This window comes from Pongo pygmaeus, chromosome 1, assembly GCF_028885625.2.
Source record: "Pongo pygmaeus isolate AG05252 chromosome 1, NHGRI_mPonPyg2-v2.0_pri, whole genome shotgun sequence".
Classification (NCBI taxonomy): domain Eukaryota; kingdom Metazoa; phylum Chordata; class Mammalia; order Primates; family Hominidae; genus Pongo; species Pongo pygmaeus.
Window position 1 is genome coordinate 100,765,458 of NC_072373.2, and position 18,052 is coordinate 100,783,509.

General features: G+C 42.6%; 1 protein-coding gene across 3 annotated transcripts in view; it reads left to right on the forward strand.

The window, feature by feature from the left end:
• The window catches only part of LOC129028582 (neuroblastoma breakpoint family member 6-like protein), a 70,243-nt gene that overhangs the window by 48,201 nt on the left and 3,990 nt on the right, over positions 1-18,052 (forward strand). The window contains exons 7-8 of one of the 3 annotated variants that reach the window (XM_054474272.2): positions 7,897-7,999; positions 9,078-9,252. The exons of the other annotated variants lie outside the window; for them this stretch is intronic. Of the exons in view, the coding sequence (XP_054330247.1) occupies positions 7,897-7,943 (47 nt within the window). The 3' untranslated portion in view covers positions 7,944-7,999; positions 9,078-9,252. The remainder of the gene's footprint in view (positions 1-7,896; positions 8,000-9,077; positions 9,253-18,052) is intronic. 3 annotated transcript variants of the gene reach the window in all.

Below are 18,052 nucleotides of genomic sequence, written 5' to 3' on the forward strand. Positions count from 1 at the left end.
AGGCTGAACCCTCATTTACGGTTCCACGCCTAGCCCTGAAGCCAAGACCCTAGGAATCCCCAATCTGGCTTCGGGATCCTGCATCTCATGCAGGGTTTCCAGGAACTGAGTGCCCGTGTGTGGGGTTCTCCTGGCTGACTCTTTGGCTCCCAGAAGCTTCAGGAGCTGGTGGAGCCATGAGTGTCCCCTGCCACACAGGAGTGTGGACGCCGCCGCTGCAGGGCTGCTGACTGCCCCTCGGGGGCCTTTTCCCCGGCACTGGCCATTAGGGCTCTTGGCTCTTGACAGGCGATCACGCTTCGTGTCCTCCCAGGAACCATAGGACCCTCCCTGCCTGCCCTTCCTCCAGGCTGAAGGGCCTGACCCACACGCTCTTTCCTTGCTAGCCCTTTGGCCTCAGCACCTCGAATCTTCCAAAAGGCATCCTTCACTGCCACTCTCGCTTAGTCTATTCAATTCAATTTAAGCTATATTCATCCACACGTTGAAGTTTTAGCAGGTACTATAGCAAAGGCTGTGTCTCAAGGCATTTCACTCTTTGAAAATATAGAACATCCAACCCAGGCCAAACTGTGCTTCTTGGCCTGCATTGAATTCGTTTGAAGACCAGGGCATGAAGTTCATAAAACACAAGGGTTTCAGAGCCATCACCACTGAAGGACACAGGAGCAGCCTATTCAGATTTCATGATCGCAGGATCTCCGCCTCCATCTTGAGATTTTTTTTAAGGGCAGTTTTACTGCATTCTTTCATAATACTTGAAACTTTTTATTTGCGTTTTTAATGTTCCTACTCAACAGGTCTTGAAGTGAATTATAACAAAGAGGTAAGGGCAGTTTTTAGAGAAAGGCAGTGTCTGTGAAGTTTTCAAGTTTGTCTCACAGCAAAAGGTCAACAGGCAGAATTTCCTTTTGTTGAAAGATGTTAATGTTGTTCCTAAGGTGTTCTTTAGACATGAATGTAAAAACAAATTTGGGGAAGAAAGTGCCATTTTCTCCAGCAGTTGCTTTTCTTACTGCAGTGGTTACCATGTTTCCTTCACATCCAAAGTTCAAATGCTCCCACCCTGGGGAAAGTGACAAAATGTTCATTGGATGCCAGGCTGCAGTGTCCAGCTTTGTTCTGCTTTGGCTCAGACTGGAGACTGGGACTGGACTGGACTATGTCTGCCTCACTAGAGACTGGGAGCCCAGTTCCAGATGAGGCAGGCATCATGGTAACTTTTGATTAGGCAATTTTGTGACATCTTTTTCTGCTTTCTTCCCTCTGAAATCCCTCTCTCTCCCTCCCCACTGACCCAGAGGAGAGGATTCACTGTCTTTCTGACTCAGAACATTTTGGGGTCCTTCCTGGACAGAAAAAAAAAGGCAATTGCCCTTTTACCCTACAGGAGCAGAAAGGGCTGCAGGTATCTGGAGACCCACAAACTCACTTCGTGGGCCACTGCACATCTGTGCCTTGCGGGCTCCTAGCATACCTAAAAATGTGCAGCTTGAAGCTTCTCTGCCCGCTGAACAGGAAGTATGGGCTTCCTGACTCTTCAAGAGGAGCCACACAGAGAAGTCTTAAGCATGTCTCTGGACCTTGAACACAGGCCAGAAAGAGGCTTGAAGGTGAGGGCAGAGTCAAGAAAGGGTGGAAAGACAGGCCAACCCACTCTCCCAAGGGTACCTTCTTCAGGACAGTGATTTACTCTAATTTAGTGATCAGGAAAGGAGAGGATTGTGTAGAGCAACATCTGTACTTGAAAATATGAATTCCTACCTAGGTGTGGAGTCCGAGTAAAATATCGGCATCAAAAAGAACTCTGGTTGGCTGGGCAAGGTGTCTCATGCCTGTAGTCCCAGCACTTTGGGAAGCCTAGGCAGGCTGATCCCTTGAGCTCAGGAGTTTGAGACCATTCTGGGCAAAATGGCAAAACCCTGTCTCTGTGGTGGAGCAGCTTTGGTCCCAGCTACTCCAGAGGCTAACATGGGAGAATCACTTGAGCCCGGGTGTTTGAGGCTGCAGTGAGCCATGATCGTGCTACTGCACTCCAGCCTGAGTGACAGAGCAATACTCTATCTTAAAACAATCAAAAACCTGTGATTTTTTTTCTCTGCATATTGCAAGGATGAGAACAAAGAGTTCCAACTAAGATGGAAATGGTGCAGATGTGAAAGGTTTTAGGTGGAAACCTCTGGGGTTCTGTCAGTGACCACGGGCCTTGCTTGAAAGAAATTTCATCCAGGCTGTCTGGTTTCCTGCATGTGTCTCAGGCCTGCTGTTGGCGGTCCCAGGGGCTGAGTGCTTAGCCCCTTCTCAGCCCCTGGTCCACTGCCATGGCTCCTGTGGCCATCTCTCCAGAGCCATGCTGTCACCTCGAAAAGGGGCATCTCTAGATCAGTTTTTTTTCATTAAATTGGAATATGAATATATTTATTAGGATGCTCGCAAAATAAATGACACATTAATTAGCACGCTCCTCATATGATAAAGAATACATATGACCCACACTGTGGCAGGAAACAGGGGTAAGGGCTATCAGAGCTGGGACTAACTGTCCACTGAAGAAATCTCGATTCACCAGAGAGAAGTTGTTTTCCTGGATTCCATCATCTTTGCTCTAGCTACCAGCCAGCTGTCCACAACCTTCCCAGAATCCCTCATTCTAGCACCAGTTCATGTTCTTTGCCTTGGCCACTCCTGACTCTTTCAAGACCTGAGTCCACTTTCCCATGTCTCACTCACCCACCTCTGAAATCTTGCAGCACATCTCTTTGGTATGCTGCTGCCCTGCCGCCATCAGGGGCACAATTGTGAGGTGGAGGAAGAACATATGTACCGAAAGCAAACAGCAGGGATACATTAGTAAATGGCACTTGGACATAAACCAAACAACCTCACAGAAGACATGCTTCCTCCCAAAATGATACATAATCCCCTAGAAGCAAAGGAAACCCCTCGATCATTTCAACATGTATGAATGATTCTGTATGCCGGGCATGGGGGATATATAGTGGGTGGTGTTTACTTCCATTGTACCCTGCACACAGTAGAAAGTTAGCGACTGGAAGACTGGAAGCTAGAACCAGGTCTGTATCCCCGCTCACATCAGGTTCTGGCCCTTCCTGCCTTTGATGGTGCCACCACTCTACTTCCTCTGTTCTGAACATTTGTTCATTTTTCAATAGAGAGGTTAAGAAGATGAAGGATGGCGGAGAAAGGGTGGGCAGGGAGAAGGGGAAAACAACCCTGTAAAACAGAACAAAAACTATACAAAACCCCAGAAACCAGATTTAGTACTATAATATTTTATAGCAATAGAAAGTAGCTGAAAATAACCTCAGGGGGAGGAGTCAGCAGAGATTGTGCAGCAGAGGCCACAGGTTTAGACGCCACAGGTTTAGACTAGGAGCCTTTCAATGGACTGCTGAATGGACTGGATCAGCTGTGAGCCTTCTTTGATGGTGACAGAACAGGTGATGACAGGACTGGAGACCCCACAGGCCTGCCCCAGGGCCTGCCTGGAGTGCGCAAACATTCCAGGCAGGCCCAGCACATTCTTGTTTTTGCACAGCAGTGGGAGTGCAGAATGCTGTCTTGCAGCGTGGTGTCTGCAGCCACCACAGTGAACTCACAGATGCCTCTGTTGAGGGTTTTGATGGCCTCATTGGCTCCTGTCTGAAGCTGCTTGTGGTTCCAGTGGCTCCACACTTCTCAGGGAGCACAGCGTACTTCTCTAGATCAGTTTTGACTTGTGCATCTGGCAGGCTTCGTGGGCATTGCAGGCAGGTTCACCTTTTGGAGAAACCTTTGGAAGACAAGAGGAATGAAAGCTACTTGCTGTTGTTTCCTTGGTGGTCTAGTGGCTAGGATTTGGCGCTTTCACGACCGCAGCCCAGGTTTGATTCCTGGTCACTGAACATACCTTTTGTAAGGTCTCCAAAAGCAGGCGATCTTAGCCCTTGTTACTAGAACTTGCGATGTGCCCCAAGGCCCACTGCAGGAGAGTTTCTGTAGTCTTGAGTGCCAGAAAACTCTGGTGAAGAAGGGGAGTTAATGGCGACCCTCTGCCTGTTTCTCATGCTCCTGACCGAAAATCTTGTTACCTACTCTTTTCTCCCTTGGGCACCCTAGCACTCCTGTTCTTTTCATATCTCCATTTCTCATACAGCAGTACTGACTTCAGAGGTCGACTAAGCAGCTTGCTCAAGGTTATACAGCCATGCATTGATCCACACCTGGGTGGGGCTCCTGCCCTATTTGCTGGGTTGCCATTACTGACAGAATGAGTTCTGCATCTGGTAATGGCTGCTTGCTGCTTTCACAGTAACTCTCCCACAGATAACGACTATAAACTAGAAAAATTTATTTCATATATATATAAATATAATTTGAAGGTGCTGGAAGACTGAACAAAAGCAGGCAGACATGTGGAAGAATGGCATGTAGTGAGTTTCCCATTTTGCAAACTTTCAGCAGAGGGCTGTTAACTGAAAAACCATACAATTTGTGAGCTTACAGAGGAGAATTTATTTCTTATAAAGGGTTACAGCATGTGAGGTGGTCATCCTGACAGGCTGGGAATCGCAGGAAGCCCAGAGCGGGCACTTTGAGGGAGGGAGGGGCAAGACAGGAATTTAAGTTGAATGGGTTGGCCTAACATACATATTCAACAAGTTATAGGAGGATTTATGAATATTTATGAAGGTGGTCCTGATGCATGCTTATTGAACAAACATTCACGTAATATACAACCTTGTTCACCTTGTTATGGATACTTAGCATTTAAATGCATTACAATTAGGCCCTATACACAAAGGTCTTTTCAGGACACAAAGGCACTCAAATGCACAGATACTGTAAAACTGACAGAACCAGTCCATGGTTGCTGGTCTTCTCATCAGAAGAAAGTTACTGAAATCAGTCTCTTGTCAGTCAAGGCTGTAGTTCTGGCTTGTGGAACAGCGGGGTTCAGTATCTGGTGAGGGGTGAGCAGCAAGTGCTTCAACACTCCCTATTCTCAAGGCCAGTGCTTGTTTAGCTGCTAGAGAAAATCCTTGTGGCGGTTAGAACATAGTTTATTCTTTGCATGTAAGGGGTGTGTGAGTTAATCCTTGCCTGGAATGGTCCTAAGTCCTATTTATAATTTGGTGTCTTATTGCCATAAAGAGTCCGTTCTGTCAGTCTTATGATCTCTGTGATAACATTAATGTTGGTCAGTTTTGTCTAAATTGCAAAAGGGTGGGAATATAATGAGGCTTGTCTGGCCTCCTGTTCCTTCTTGGCCTGGGACTCAGTTTTTAAGGTTTGCCTAGGGTCCCGTTGGCCAACGGGGGGTCCATTTAGTCAGTTGGGGGACTTAGGATTTTATTTTTAGTTTATAGAACAAACTTTGCTCCCCCTTACTTGGATTAGCTAAATTACAATACAAAACCAAACTGTCTTCCTAGATTAAAGAAACAGAGGACAAAGTTTTAGACAACCACAGCAGTTGGAACATCAAGGGGTTAGGTGGAATCTCAGAAAAGAAACAGCACAGTAGGGTGACTACAGCTACCAGCAGTATATTGTACATTTCAAAGGAGCTAAGAAGAGAGAATTTGAAATGTTCCCAACACAAAGAAATGATAAAATGTTTGAGATGATGGATATCCTAAACATCCTGATTTGATCATTACAAATTGTAGGCATGTATCAAAATATCATATGTATTCCCATAAACATGTATAATTGTTTTGTACCAATTTTTGTATTTTTGGTAGAGATGGCATTTCACCATGTTGGGCAGGCTGGCATCAAACTCCTGACCTCAAGTGATCCACCAGCCTGGGCCTCCCAAAGTGCTGGGATTATAGGTGTGAGCCACTGTGCCCAGCTGAATACTTTTATTGTATACATTGTGGTGATGATTTTTTTTTTTTTTTTGAGACGGAATCTCGCTCTGTTGCCCAGGGTGGAGTGCAGTGGTGCTATCTCCGCCCACTGCAATCTCTGTCTCCGGGGTTCACGCCATTCTTCTGCCTCAGCCTCCCAAGCAGCTGGGACTACAGGCACCCACCACCATGCCTGGCTATTTTTTTTTTTTGTATGTTTTTAGTAGAGATGAGGTTTCGCCGTGTTAGCCAGGATGGTCTCAATCTCCTGACCTCGTGATCCACCCGCCTTGGCCTCCCAAAGTGCTGGGATTATAGGCATGAGCCACCACACTCGGCCTGTGGTGATGATTTAATGTGTCCATACTCATTTCCAAACTCAGCAAGTTGTGTTCATTATATATGTACAGCTTTTAGTATACCAGGCATACATTAATAAATTGTTTTAAGAAAAAATAAAGAAAATAAGAAAATATCGTTATTATAATTGTTCTGTGGTGAACAGATGCCAAATAGAGACAAATACAAAATCTAAGAAAACACAGAATATTTGTTGATAAATAGATTTGTACAATAATATTCATGCACTGCAGCCTTCTTCATAATAGTCCAAACTAGAAATAACCAAATTGTCCATCAACTGTGGTGTATTCACATATTGGAATAACACTCACTAGTAACACCCAAATAAACTAGATACATATAATAATATGGATACATTTCAAAGACGTGAAAAAAACGCATAACACAAAAAGTGAATTTATGTGAATTTCAAGAAGACAGCAACATAATCTATGGTGATAAACATCAGACTAGTGATAAACTAAGGGGAGAAGGGTGGGATCGCCTGGAAAGGGACTCTTGGAACTTTTTAAATTTTTTTTATTTTTTAAGTTTGAAAAAAAAGTTTTATAGAGATGGGGGTCTTGCCATGTTGTCCAGGCTGGTCTCAGATTGCTGGGCTCAGTCGTTCTTTCCACCTCAGCCTCCCAAGTGCTGGGATTACAAGCATGAGCTACTGTGCCTGGCCTCTACAGACCTTTTTGGGATGATGGAAATTTTCTATAACTTGATCTGGGTGATGATTTCATTTGTCGATATTTAATAACCTGTTCTAGTTAATATATTTGAATTTTATGCTGTGTGAATTACATTTCAATAGTCTGCTCTTTAGCATAAACATGGGGGGTGGGGGATGGAAGATGGAGACAAGCCAGTGTAGACCATTGCAAGGAGTTTGGATTTTATTTTAAACTCAGTAAAAGCTCATTTTCATTCCTCCCCAACCCCACAAAATCCCTCCTGATATCTCAACCAGAAGAACAGCTATGACTACACAATTTCATTAGTGGAAACTGCAGACAAGTCTCTTTGAGAAGAGGCATTTCACCTTGTGGGGTGGTTCAACACATGCCCAGATGTGAGGCACCTCTAAAGTTCCCAATGACCTAGTGCAGGTGTGTTTTTGATGGCCCTGGCTGTATCACGCTGGCAAGTCAGTGGTAAGCCTTGTTTTCTAGTCACAAATAAGGCTTGCAGCCATTGTGAGAAACAGTAAAAACCAGTTATGACCACACCACTGCATTAGTGGAAGCCACCAACATGGCAGATTGAAAAGTGGCATTTTACCCTTTGGGATATTTTCTGCTCAATGGTGAGACATAGGGCATGTCCTGGGCCCTAGGTGTGTGCAATGTGGGGTCTCCTTTTTGCCTGACTTCACTGTAGTGCAGGAGTCAATGGTAAACCCTGCTAAAGGACTCAGTGCACGGATTGAAAGCAAACCAAAAGACAGCTCAGTTTCTCCCCAAAAAGATGCCATACACTGCCATTTTGGGTTGGAATCGAGGTCCTGCATTCACAACACAAAGTGCCAATCACTATACCACCGTGGCACACCATAAACTTGCTGGCAGATGCTGAGTTTTCTTTAATACTTCCAATGTAAAAATATTCACAATATTTTGTTCTTGCATCACTTGCTTTCTGACAGGTTGAGTGGTAAGAAGCACAAATTCCTATATTCTGTTCTTTCCAGAAATGTTTAGTTTGATCAGAATGCAGGATATTGAACAAGATAACTAGCCTATCCACTTCAAAAACTTAGCAACAAGAACAAAGAAATGGAGGGACAGTTCTAGGTAAGTAAAGTGCAATTGAGGAACTTTACTTGGAACCTGGGGAAGCAACATCAGTACCACAAGTCACTTCTCTCTCTCTCTCTTAAATAAATATTATATATACACATACATATATATATTACATGTGTATATAATATATATAATACACACACACACACACACACACAGAGTTTAAGCAAAGAAGAATTCCTGAATCAGAAAGTTCCAGAACCAGAATAGGTTCAGAGAGGCTCCAGTGCTACCATGTGGTAGAAGAAGATTTATGGATGGAAAAGGGAAAGTGACTTACAGAAAACAGAAGTGAGGTACAAAAATAATCGGATTGGCTACAGCTCTGAGTTTGTCTTATTTGAACCCAGTTTGAAGAGTTGACCACCTTTGATTGGCTAAAACTCAGTCATTGGCACAAGAGTAGGTTACGGGTTGTTTATACATCCAGTTAGGTTACAGTTCACTACATATGGAGAAACCTTTAAAATATGGATAGAGGCAGCTTCCAGCTAACGATATGTATATATCTTTAAGATATTGATGCATATAAATATTATTAAATTAAAACATTTATGCATATGTAATGTGCATGTGTGTTATATATACACATACATACACACATGCACACATTATGTATGCATAAATATCTATATACATATACATATATGTGTATAGATGTGACATTTTCTAAACAGAAAATTTTTATCTGGACTATATATTAGATAATATTATTGAATAAATGTTAATATCCTTAGGTTTGATAATTGAATTGTATTATAATTATATAGGATAACGTCCTTAATCTCATGAAACACATACTGAACTATTTAGGGATGAAGTGGAGTTTTTTTGGTCTGCATTTACTATGAAATATGAATGTGTGTGTAGGTGTGTGTAGACAGAGAAAAAAGGTAAAGGAATGTTAGCTGTTGAACTTGGGTGAATGGTGTAGAGGTGTTCTCTTTTTTTTCAAAAAGAGGTTTGAAGTCTTTCAAAGTAAATGATTGTGGAGGAAAATATAAAACATGGGAGACTGTGAAGACCTGGCTGAGTTCTAGGCTAAAATTTGGCTCTCTCTGGGTCTCAGCCTTGCAGGAGGGGGTGACGGATCTCAGTACCTCTCACTGCTAGAAGAAAGTGTATGTTACCAGTCTGGTGTACAAACCTATCTAAAGGATCCCCTCCTGTTACCCAGGATATGGGTGAAGTGTCTTCTTAGTCCTTCTTACATGAATCAGCCTTCTAGCCTGGAAGTCTGGTAGGTAAGTTTGAGGCTAATTTGTATGTTTCAAAGCTTCTGAAGAAGATGTCCCACTTTTACACTGGATTGCAAAAGACAAGTCAATGTGTATGAAGAATTTATTTTCAGAAAAAGAAATCCAAAGGAGAGTAAGTTATATGAAACCTAAGAGTCCCATTGGGGTATATTGTTTTTACTTGTTGGTCCTTCAGAAATCTCAAGGGTGGGAATTTGGCCTATACAGGAAGATTTTTTCAGATCATGAGTAGAGAGCAAACTTTCAAGATCATTCTTTGGCAGAGATTCTACTGAGGTAGGAAAGTGGCAGGACTTATTTTGCGGTTGTGGCCCGGTTGATCAGAGCAGGATCTGGTCCAAACAGGGTGCAGTAAAGAAGCTGACTAAAACCAGCAGATGGAGACAAAAGCTACCTCTAGTTGCCCTCACTGCTCATTAGCATAAAGACACTCCTACCAGTGCCATGACAGTTTATAAATGCCATGTCAAAATGCCATGGCAATGACCAGGAAGTTACCTTATATGGTTCTGGAAACTCCTCATCCCTTTTCCAGAAAGTTCTGAATAACCCACCTCCTAATTAGCATCTAATTAAAAGCGGGTATAAATACAGCTAGCTAGCAACCCACACACTGCCCATGGGTTAGTCCTCCTCCACAAGAAGCAGTACCAGTTTAACAAAAGTTGCTTTCTTTCACCACTGGGTTGCCCTTGAATTCTTACCTGGGCAAAGCCAAGAACTCTCCTGGGCTAAGCCGCAATTTTGGGGTTGTCCTTCCTTGCATTGTCTGGTGACCACAAAGACAAGACAAGATGGGATGGGACATGACATGACACAGGACAGGACAGGACAGAGTCAAGAACTGTTTAAGGCAGGACACTTGGTTGTGAAAAGTCCTTTATTGTGTTGACCCCGAGATGCCAAAGTCACATTGTTCAGTGGTCCCCAACTTGGCCTTTGAGGTTCACCATTGGCTACTCCCTGCAGTTTCAGCATTTGGTGTGGGGACCCTCACTGGCTGATACTTGAGTACTCTGGGTTTTTGGCATTTTGTTGTGGTGAGAGTTCCACTGTCACTGTTGGCCTCCCCCTGGATGCTCTGTGGTTTTCAGCATTGACATTCCCTATAGGATTGTGGATTAGAGCCCCTCCCCTGGAGGAGTGTCGATATCATCTTCTCTGCCCTTAAATTAAAAGATTACAATTGTCCATAACAGCCAGTTGTGGGCCCCCTCCTACGTGAATTTGCTCAAGCCCATATTGAACTCTTGGTCACAGGGACCAGGGGTTCCTGGACCACTGACCCAAGTGACAACTACCCATAGTGGCAGACAAGCAGCAGCCACCCAAACATTTTGCCCACGTATTTTTCTTCAGTCTCTGTGGCTGCTGGGTAGATTTTCTGGCACCTCAGTCTGGACAACGCTGTTCATGCTTTCCCTTCTTCCCTTCCATGATCACCTTGTTTCTTTTAACCCCTCTTTGCCCAAACTAAAATGCTTTCTTCACTCTGTGGAATTCAGACCCATCATTTTACTTCACATTCATATTTCATAATCTACTTTCATAACGCTTTGCTACCTGTACTTACATCTTCTCTGCAGGAGGTGGGAATTTGAAAGGGAAAGTAACTGAGCTTTTGCTAGACTTAGAAAAACTTCTGGGTGTAGTAGAGATCTTTGTTAGATGTGGGGACAACGGTGAGCATCCCAAAGGACTCCCCACTAGGGTGTCTTTAAGGCAATTGGAGCAAATTCAAATGAGATGGCTCAAAGAAAAAGCAACACATTTTCTTGGGAGAACAAGAAATTTGGCCTGAAACTGGTTCTTTATATTATCATACTATTTTACAATTGGACTTATTCAGTAAAAAGGAAGGAAAATGGGGAGAAGTTCCTTATGTACAGGCTTCTATGGCCCCCTACCAGGATTCTGACTTAAGAGTCAACTGCAGGATGTGTCTGGCTCGTGTTACTTCCAGGCACCAAGAAACTGCATGGGATATCCTCGATGCTCCCTTCCTAGCAGCACCCCCTGGAGGGCCCATGCCCTCCCCAGGGTCTTCTCAGTCCCCCAATTCTGAGAGGGGTCCTGCCAGTTCTCCAGTACGGGATTCCACCCCAATGTCATCACGAAACCCTCCCTTTTATTTAGCTAGTTCCAGCCTGTATCTCCCACTGCCCAAGAAAGTAAGCCCAACCAGTACCACCAGGAGTGGAGCTCTATATCAGCCCCTGAAATTGAATCTGTGTCCGTTGTGGGAGGTAGCTAGCAGAGATAGGGGAACAATCAGAGTATATGTGCCATTTCCTATGTCCAAATTGGCTTTCTTCGAGGAGAAATATGGCTGGTTTTTGAAGGACCCAGGGAAGTTTATAGAGGAGTTTGTTAGGTTGATTTTGTCCTTTGATTTAACTTGGCAGAACTTGCAAACATTATTGTCCACTTGCTGTACTATAGAGGAGAAGAGAGGGATTCTGGGTACTGGCCTGTGAATATGCAGATAGAGTAGCTGCTCATATCCAAGGCCATGCCATTTGTGTAGGGGGAGATGCAGTTCCACATACAGACCCTCAGTGGGATTACCAGAAGGGTTCCCAAGAACTTGAACATAGAAATGACATGCTAACTTGTTTAATAGAAAGTATGAAAAGGTGTGTGATTAAGCCAGTTAATTATGACAAGGATAGAGAAGTAACTCAGTGGAAGGATGAAAATCCCATTCTGTTTTAGGGCTGCTTGGTTGAGGCACTCAGGAAATATACTAATGTAGACCCAGACACCCCGGAAGGGCGGGCTCTTCTGGGCATGCATTTTATTACTCAATCTACCCTTGACATTAGGAGGAAGTTGCAAAAGGCAGGAATGGGACCCCAAACTCCATAAGCCAACTCTTAAACATGGCCTTTGGAGTTTACAATAGGGACAGGGCAGAGGAAGAGGAGAAAACCAAAAGAAATAGCCAAAAAGTGCAATTGTTTGCAGCTGCTTTCAGCCTCCTACTGCTTTTGAGCTGCCCATCCTGAGAAAGTGTTGCAAGAGTGGCTTTGGGATGCCCAGACAAAAGCCAGCTCGTCATCCCCTGGGCTGGAATCAGTGTGCCTTCTGTAAGCAAGAGGGCCACTAGAGGAAAGACTGCCTCAGTCTCCAAAGGGAGTCTGAGCTTCCCGGACCCCTAATGGCTAAGAGAACAGAGGACTGACAGGGCCCAAGGTTCCCTACAGCTTCCACCAGACACCTTACCATCTCTACAGAAGAGCCTCAGGTAATTCTTGACATGGCAGGTAAAAATATTGAGTTATTGGATATGAGAGCTGCCTTCTCAGTTCTGATCTAGTCCTTGGGGCCGCTGTCTTCCCAATCCTGTACTGTAATGAGAATTGATGACCAGCTAAAAGCTAGGAGATTCACCCACTCCTTTAGTTGCACTGTGGGGAACCATATATTTTCCCACAGATTTTTGCTTAGTCTTGAGTGCCTTATTCCTTTACTGGGAAGAGACTTACTTTCCCAATAACAGGCTGCAGTTCAATTTGGAGCACCTCAAGAGAAGGCCACAGGCTGGGAAGGGACACCTCTCCTAGCTCTAAGTTCATGTCTTAACACAGATAAAGAAAAGACGTTCCTTCCACCACATATTACTTCTCAAGTAGACCCGTCTGCTTGTGACATGGTAGTTCCTGGAAGAACTGCAAATGTTCTCCCAGTCCAGGTTATTTTGAAACCCAGTGTTAATTATCTATGGGGAAAAATATCCTTTTAGGTGTGGTGGCTCATGCCTGTAATCTCAGCACTTTCGGAGGCCAAGGTGGGCATATCACTTGAAGCTAGGAGTTTCAGACCAGCCTGGCCAACAAGGCAAAACCCCATCTCTACTAAAAACACAAAAATTAGCTGGGTATGGTGGTACACATCTGTAATCCCAGCTACTCAGAAGGCTGTGGCAGGAGAATTGCTTGAACCTGGAAGGCAGAGGTAGCAGTGAGCCTTGCGCCACTGCCCTCCAGCCTGGATGACAGAGCAAGACTCTGACTCAAAAAAAAAAAAAAATCCAGTATCCTTTTAGACCTTTGGGCATCCATCCCCTGATAATGAAGTATGGATTATTACAATCCTCAGTCCCAATGTAACAACCCCATTTTTCCTGTTAATAAGTCAAGCGGGGAATATAGATTTGTTCAGGATCTTAGGGCAGTTAATGAGGCAGTAGTTCCAGTCACCCAATAGTTCCTAATCTTTATACAATAATAACTCAAGTCCCTGAAGATGCTCATTGGTTCATAGTATTCAATTGAAAAGATGTTTTCTTTTACATACCTTTACACCTAGACAGCCAATACATTTTTGCATTTGAATGGACTAATCCAGACACTCATGCTGCATCTCAGCTTACCTGGACTGTCCTGTCCCCAAGGTTTTAGGACAATCCCCATCTGTTTGGCAATGCATTGGCAAAAGAGGTAAGGGAACTACAGTTAATTAATGGATCCCTCTTACCATATGTGTATCACCTATTAATTTCCAGCCCTACTAGGGGAAGACTCTGAGAAACATACAACTTCAAGTTCTTAATTTTGAAACAAAACAAGGGTATCAGTTGTCCTCCGAAAGGCCCAAATTTCTGTCCAAAGGGTCATGTATTTGGGACACATGCTCACTCCTGGGACTAGGATCTTGACCCAGGGATGAAAAGAGACCATCCTGGCACTCCAGGTCCCTCAGATTAAGAAGCCTTTTTGAGAATAGCTGGATTCTGCTGGGTTTGGATTCCCAGGTTTGGGCTCATAGGAAAATCACTCTATGAACCTCCAAAAGGGAGTGGTCACAAGCCTTTGAATTGCAATGGAACCTGTCAAAAGGCATTCTTAGCCTTAAAAGAAAAGCCAGGGACAGACCCTGCTTCAGGACTCTCAAACTTAGAAAACCCTTTCATCCTCTATGTGGATGAATAACAAGGGACAGCTTTGGATGTCCTAACTCGAAGGCTCAGGAATTGCCTCGGACCAGTGGCTTATTTCTCTAAACAGCTAGACCAGGTGGCAGCTGAGTGACCAGGAAGCTTGAGATCTGTGGCTACCATCACTCTATTGGTAGAAGAAGCCAGTAAGTTTACCTTGGGACAACAATTAGATGCCATACCACCCCCGCCCCCCGCCACCCCATGAAGTACAGTACAGAGGGTCCTAGAGGCAAAAGTACACCAATGGCTAACAGGGGGCCAGTTACTTAAATATCAGGCTCTTCTGCTTGGCACCCCAGATGTTACCCTTAAAGTATGCTGATTTTTAAACCCTGCTACTCTGTTGCTGGATCTCACATCCCAAGAAACAGATCCCCAACTCATTGACTCCTGGGTGGAAACCATGGAAGAGATCTACTCTAGAAGGTCCAACCTTGAAGACAAGGGAGTAAGAAAGGAAGGTTAGCTAACAAGAAGTCATTGAGGCCAAGGGTTTACCTTCTCAGACTTCTGCTCAAAAAGCAGAATTAACTGCACTAATCAGGGCCTTCCAACTGTGAAAAGACTTAAGGCTGGGTGTGATGGCTCATGCCTGTAATTCCAGCACTTTGGCAGGCCGAGGTGGGTGGATCACCTGAGGTTGGGAGTTTGAGACCAGCCTGGCCAACATGGCGAAACCCCGTCTCTACTAAAAATACAAAAATTATCCGGGTATGTTGGTGGGCACCTGTAATCCCAGCGACACGGGAAGGTGGGGCATGAGAATCACTTGAAACTGAGAGGCAGAGTTTGCAGTGAGCCAAGATCATGCCACTGCACTCCAGCCTGGGCGACAGAGCAAGACTGCATTTCAAAAAAAGAAAAAAAACAAAACAAAACCCTCAAGAGTCAAAGTGTTTACTGACTCTAAATATGGGTTCCGGGTGCTTCATGCTCATGCAACCATAGGGAAGGAAAGGGGACTATCAAGAGCCAAGGGATCCCCCATACAACTTTAGTCAGATCTTGGAACTTCTACATACTGTCCAACTCCCAAAGAAATAACAAGTATTCACTGCAGGGGACACCAGAAGGGACACACTGTTCTTATTAGAGGAAATTCCCTTTTGGAAAGAGCAGCTAAGGCCACAGCTAAGGAAACCCTGGTATTTCAGGCTGCTGCGCTCCTACCAGGTCATCCATGTCAGTGGAACCATACTATACCCCTAAGGAAATTAAAGGGACTGAGTAAAAGGCTTCCAGTAAGACCCCTCTGGATGGTTGCTAGAAAATAAGAAACTCTATTCCTGAGGCTGACAAATGGGAAATAATTAAACATTTTCATGATCCCTCACATTTGGGACAGGATTTTCCATTCAAATTAGTTTCCTAAATATTCTTGGGGAAGGGACTGTTCCAAACTATAAAAAGATTTACCAACCAGGAAGCCACCCCATACCCCGATCCCTGCTTAAACTTGTACAACACCACGGAACATACCATGGTGAAGACTGGCAGACAGATTTAACCGAGATGCCACCTTACAGGGGACTACAATATTTGCTAGTATTTATAGACACTTTCACCAGGTGGATAGAAGATTTCCCGACAAGGACAAGAAAAGTATTGGAAGTGTCTAAATTCTTACTTAAAGAAATCATCCCAAGATTTGGATTACCAAAAGGTTTGCAAGGGGATAACTGACCTCCCTTCCCAGCTAAGGTGACCCAGTGAGGTAATGCCTCAGCCTTAAGCATTACCTATCTTCACTCCTCATGGAGATCTCAATCTTCAGATAACATAGAAAGCCAGTTGTGACATTAGCAAAATTCTTTCAGGAGACCTCAGAGGCCTGAGTTTTTCTCCTACTCATAGCCCTTTTGCATGTAAGGATGGCTCCAAAGAGAACTTTAAAGCTTAGTCCATTTGAAATGACTTATGGAAGGCCCTCCCCCCTTTTTTTTTAACTTGATCAACACCACAGTTTATTTGTAAACGTGTCATATGTGTCAATAATCAAATTGACAACACTTTATAGATTTCATTGTATAATATCAACATCCTAACAGAAAACGATCCACTGTACTCATTTACAGTTTGGTATTTTAAAATCCTTAAATACAAATTGTATTTGAAATACTGAACACAAAAAAGAAACTTGAATGCCAGAGAAAACTGAAAACATCAAGTAAAAGAAACAATATTCCGCCCCCCCAAAAAAATATAAAATCATCTGATTACATAATTTAAAAAAGAAATAAAGGAAATCAGATGATCATATTTTTTAATGATATAAAGTTGCGTTTCTTCAAACCCATTTTAGATGTGAAATGTACCATATTAAATTATATATCTTTTTTGATATTTGTTCTTTTTTTCCTCTTGGTTTCTAAAGAATGTTTTCCAGGGTTTAAATTACATTAAGGAAGTGGGGAAAGAAAGGAAGGAATGTGGTAAAAAGCCAAATGAAATTAACTATTTGGAAAATAATTGGATATAAATTTTTCATGAATCTTCTTTGGCAAGTAACAAAGTCTGCATTTTAAATTTACCTTTTTGTTGAAATGGATCAATACTTATAAGATTTAAGAGATTACATGAGTTAATGTATAAGTAAAATGAAGCCAAATGCACAAAGCAAAGCGCAAACATCAACTTTTCACATTTTGCTAAAAGCTCTAAAAATGCACTCTCCCTCCTTGAGAGTACGAGAGGTCTTCAGCTCAGAATCAGATGATTACTCTTGCCTCATTCAACACAAGAAACCAGAGGGGATCCCATGGTTTTTCAGTACTTTCCCTAAAATTCATGATCACTATTAGGTTCCATTTCTTCCTTCTTTATCTCTCAAAAGAAATATAGCAGCAAATCACTCCCATATTTTAAGCTTTAAATTCACCAACAACTGGGCTCACTGCCAACAACCACAAATGTTCTATTCTTTATTAGTGTACATCATTACAGTTGGTTTAGATGGTTAATATAGGAACAAAGAAAATAACTACAGTTCATTCAAACAAAGGAAATTAAAATGAGATTAAAGAGCACTGATTAAAAAAATACAACTTTCATCTGAAAAACTGTAAAAGTTACATACATACATACCTAATGGCACTAGGAATGTACAATATCAATTACTGGAAAAATAAGTGAGTGACTCACAGTCATAAGAAATTATTTAATATTAGTATTTTTCTTTTCTAGACAAACATAACTACACATGGTTTCTACCTTCTATAAGACAAAGTAGAAAACTAACCATTACTGCATTTACCTCAAACACAGCACTGACTGTGCCACAGATAACATGGTCCAAAATATTCAATTCTATAGATAGGCCATGGTAGTGGATGTATGGTTAAGTTTTAGGAAAGGCATATATTTCCAGAAGTAAGTATGTTAAATACACAAATGTCTATAAATAACAAAAAGTTATCAGCAAAAACGCTTAGGTTATAACATTCCCAAACTTTCTAACATTTTAAGTGTTTTAGATATAAGTTGTCTGACCAGTTCATTTGGTTACAGTTTTAAACTAGCAAACCATTACCCTATATGAGGAGCTAAACTAAACTGTAACACTACACAAACTTCCCAAGGAAGGTAACTTGAAAAGTCTAAAAAGTGATTCCAATTATTCTAATTAACATTTGAGATGCTAAAAGAATCAATGACTCAAGAAATACTTTGAAGTAATTCCATTTTTCTTTATCATTTTCTAAAAATGTATTCACATAAATTTAAGATCCAGATTGCTTAAGAATATGTCTTCAAAGTAGGTTTATCACTAAAGCATTCTGATCCAAAGACATAGTCTTAATGCTTCTAATATGTAATTCACAATCGTTGGTTTGAAAACATCAA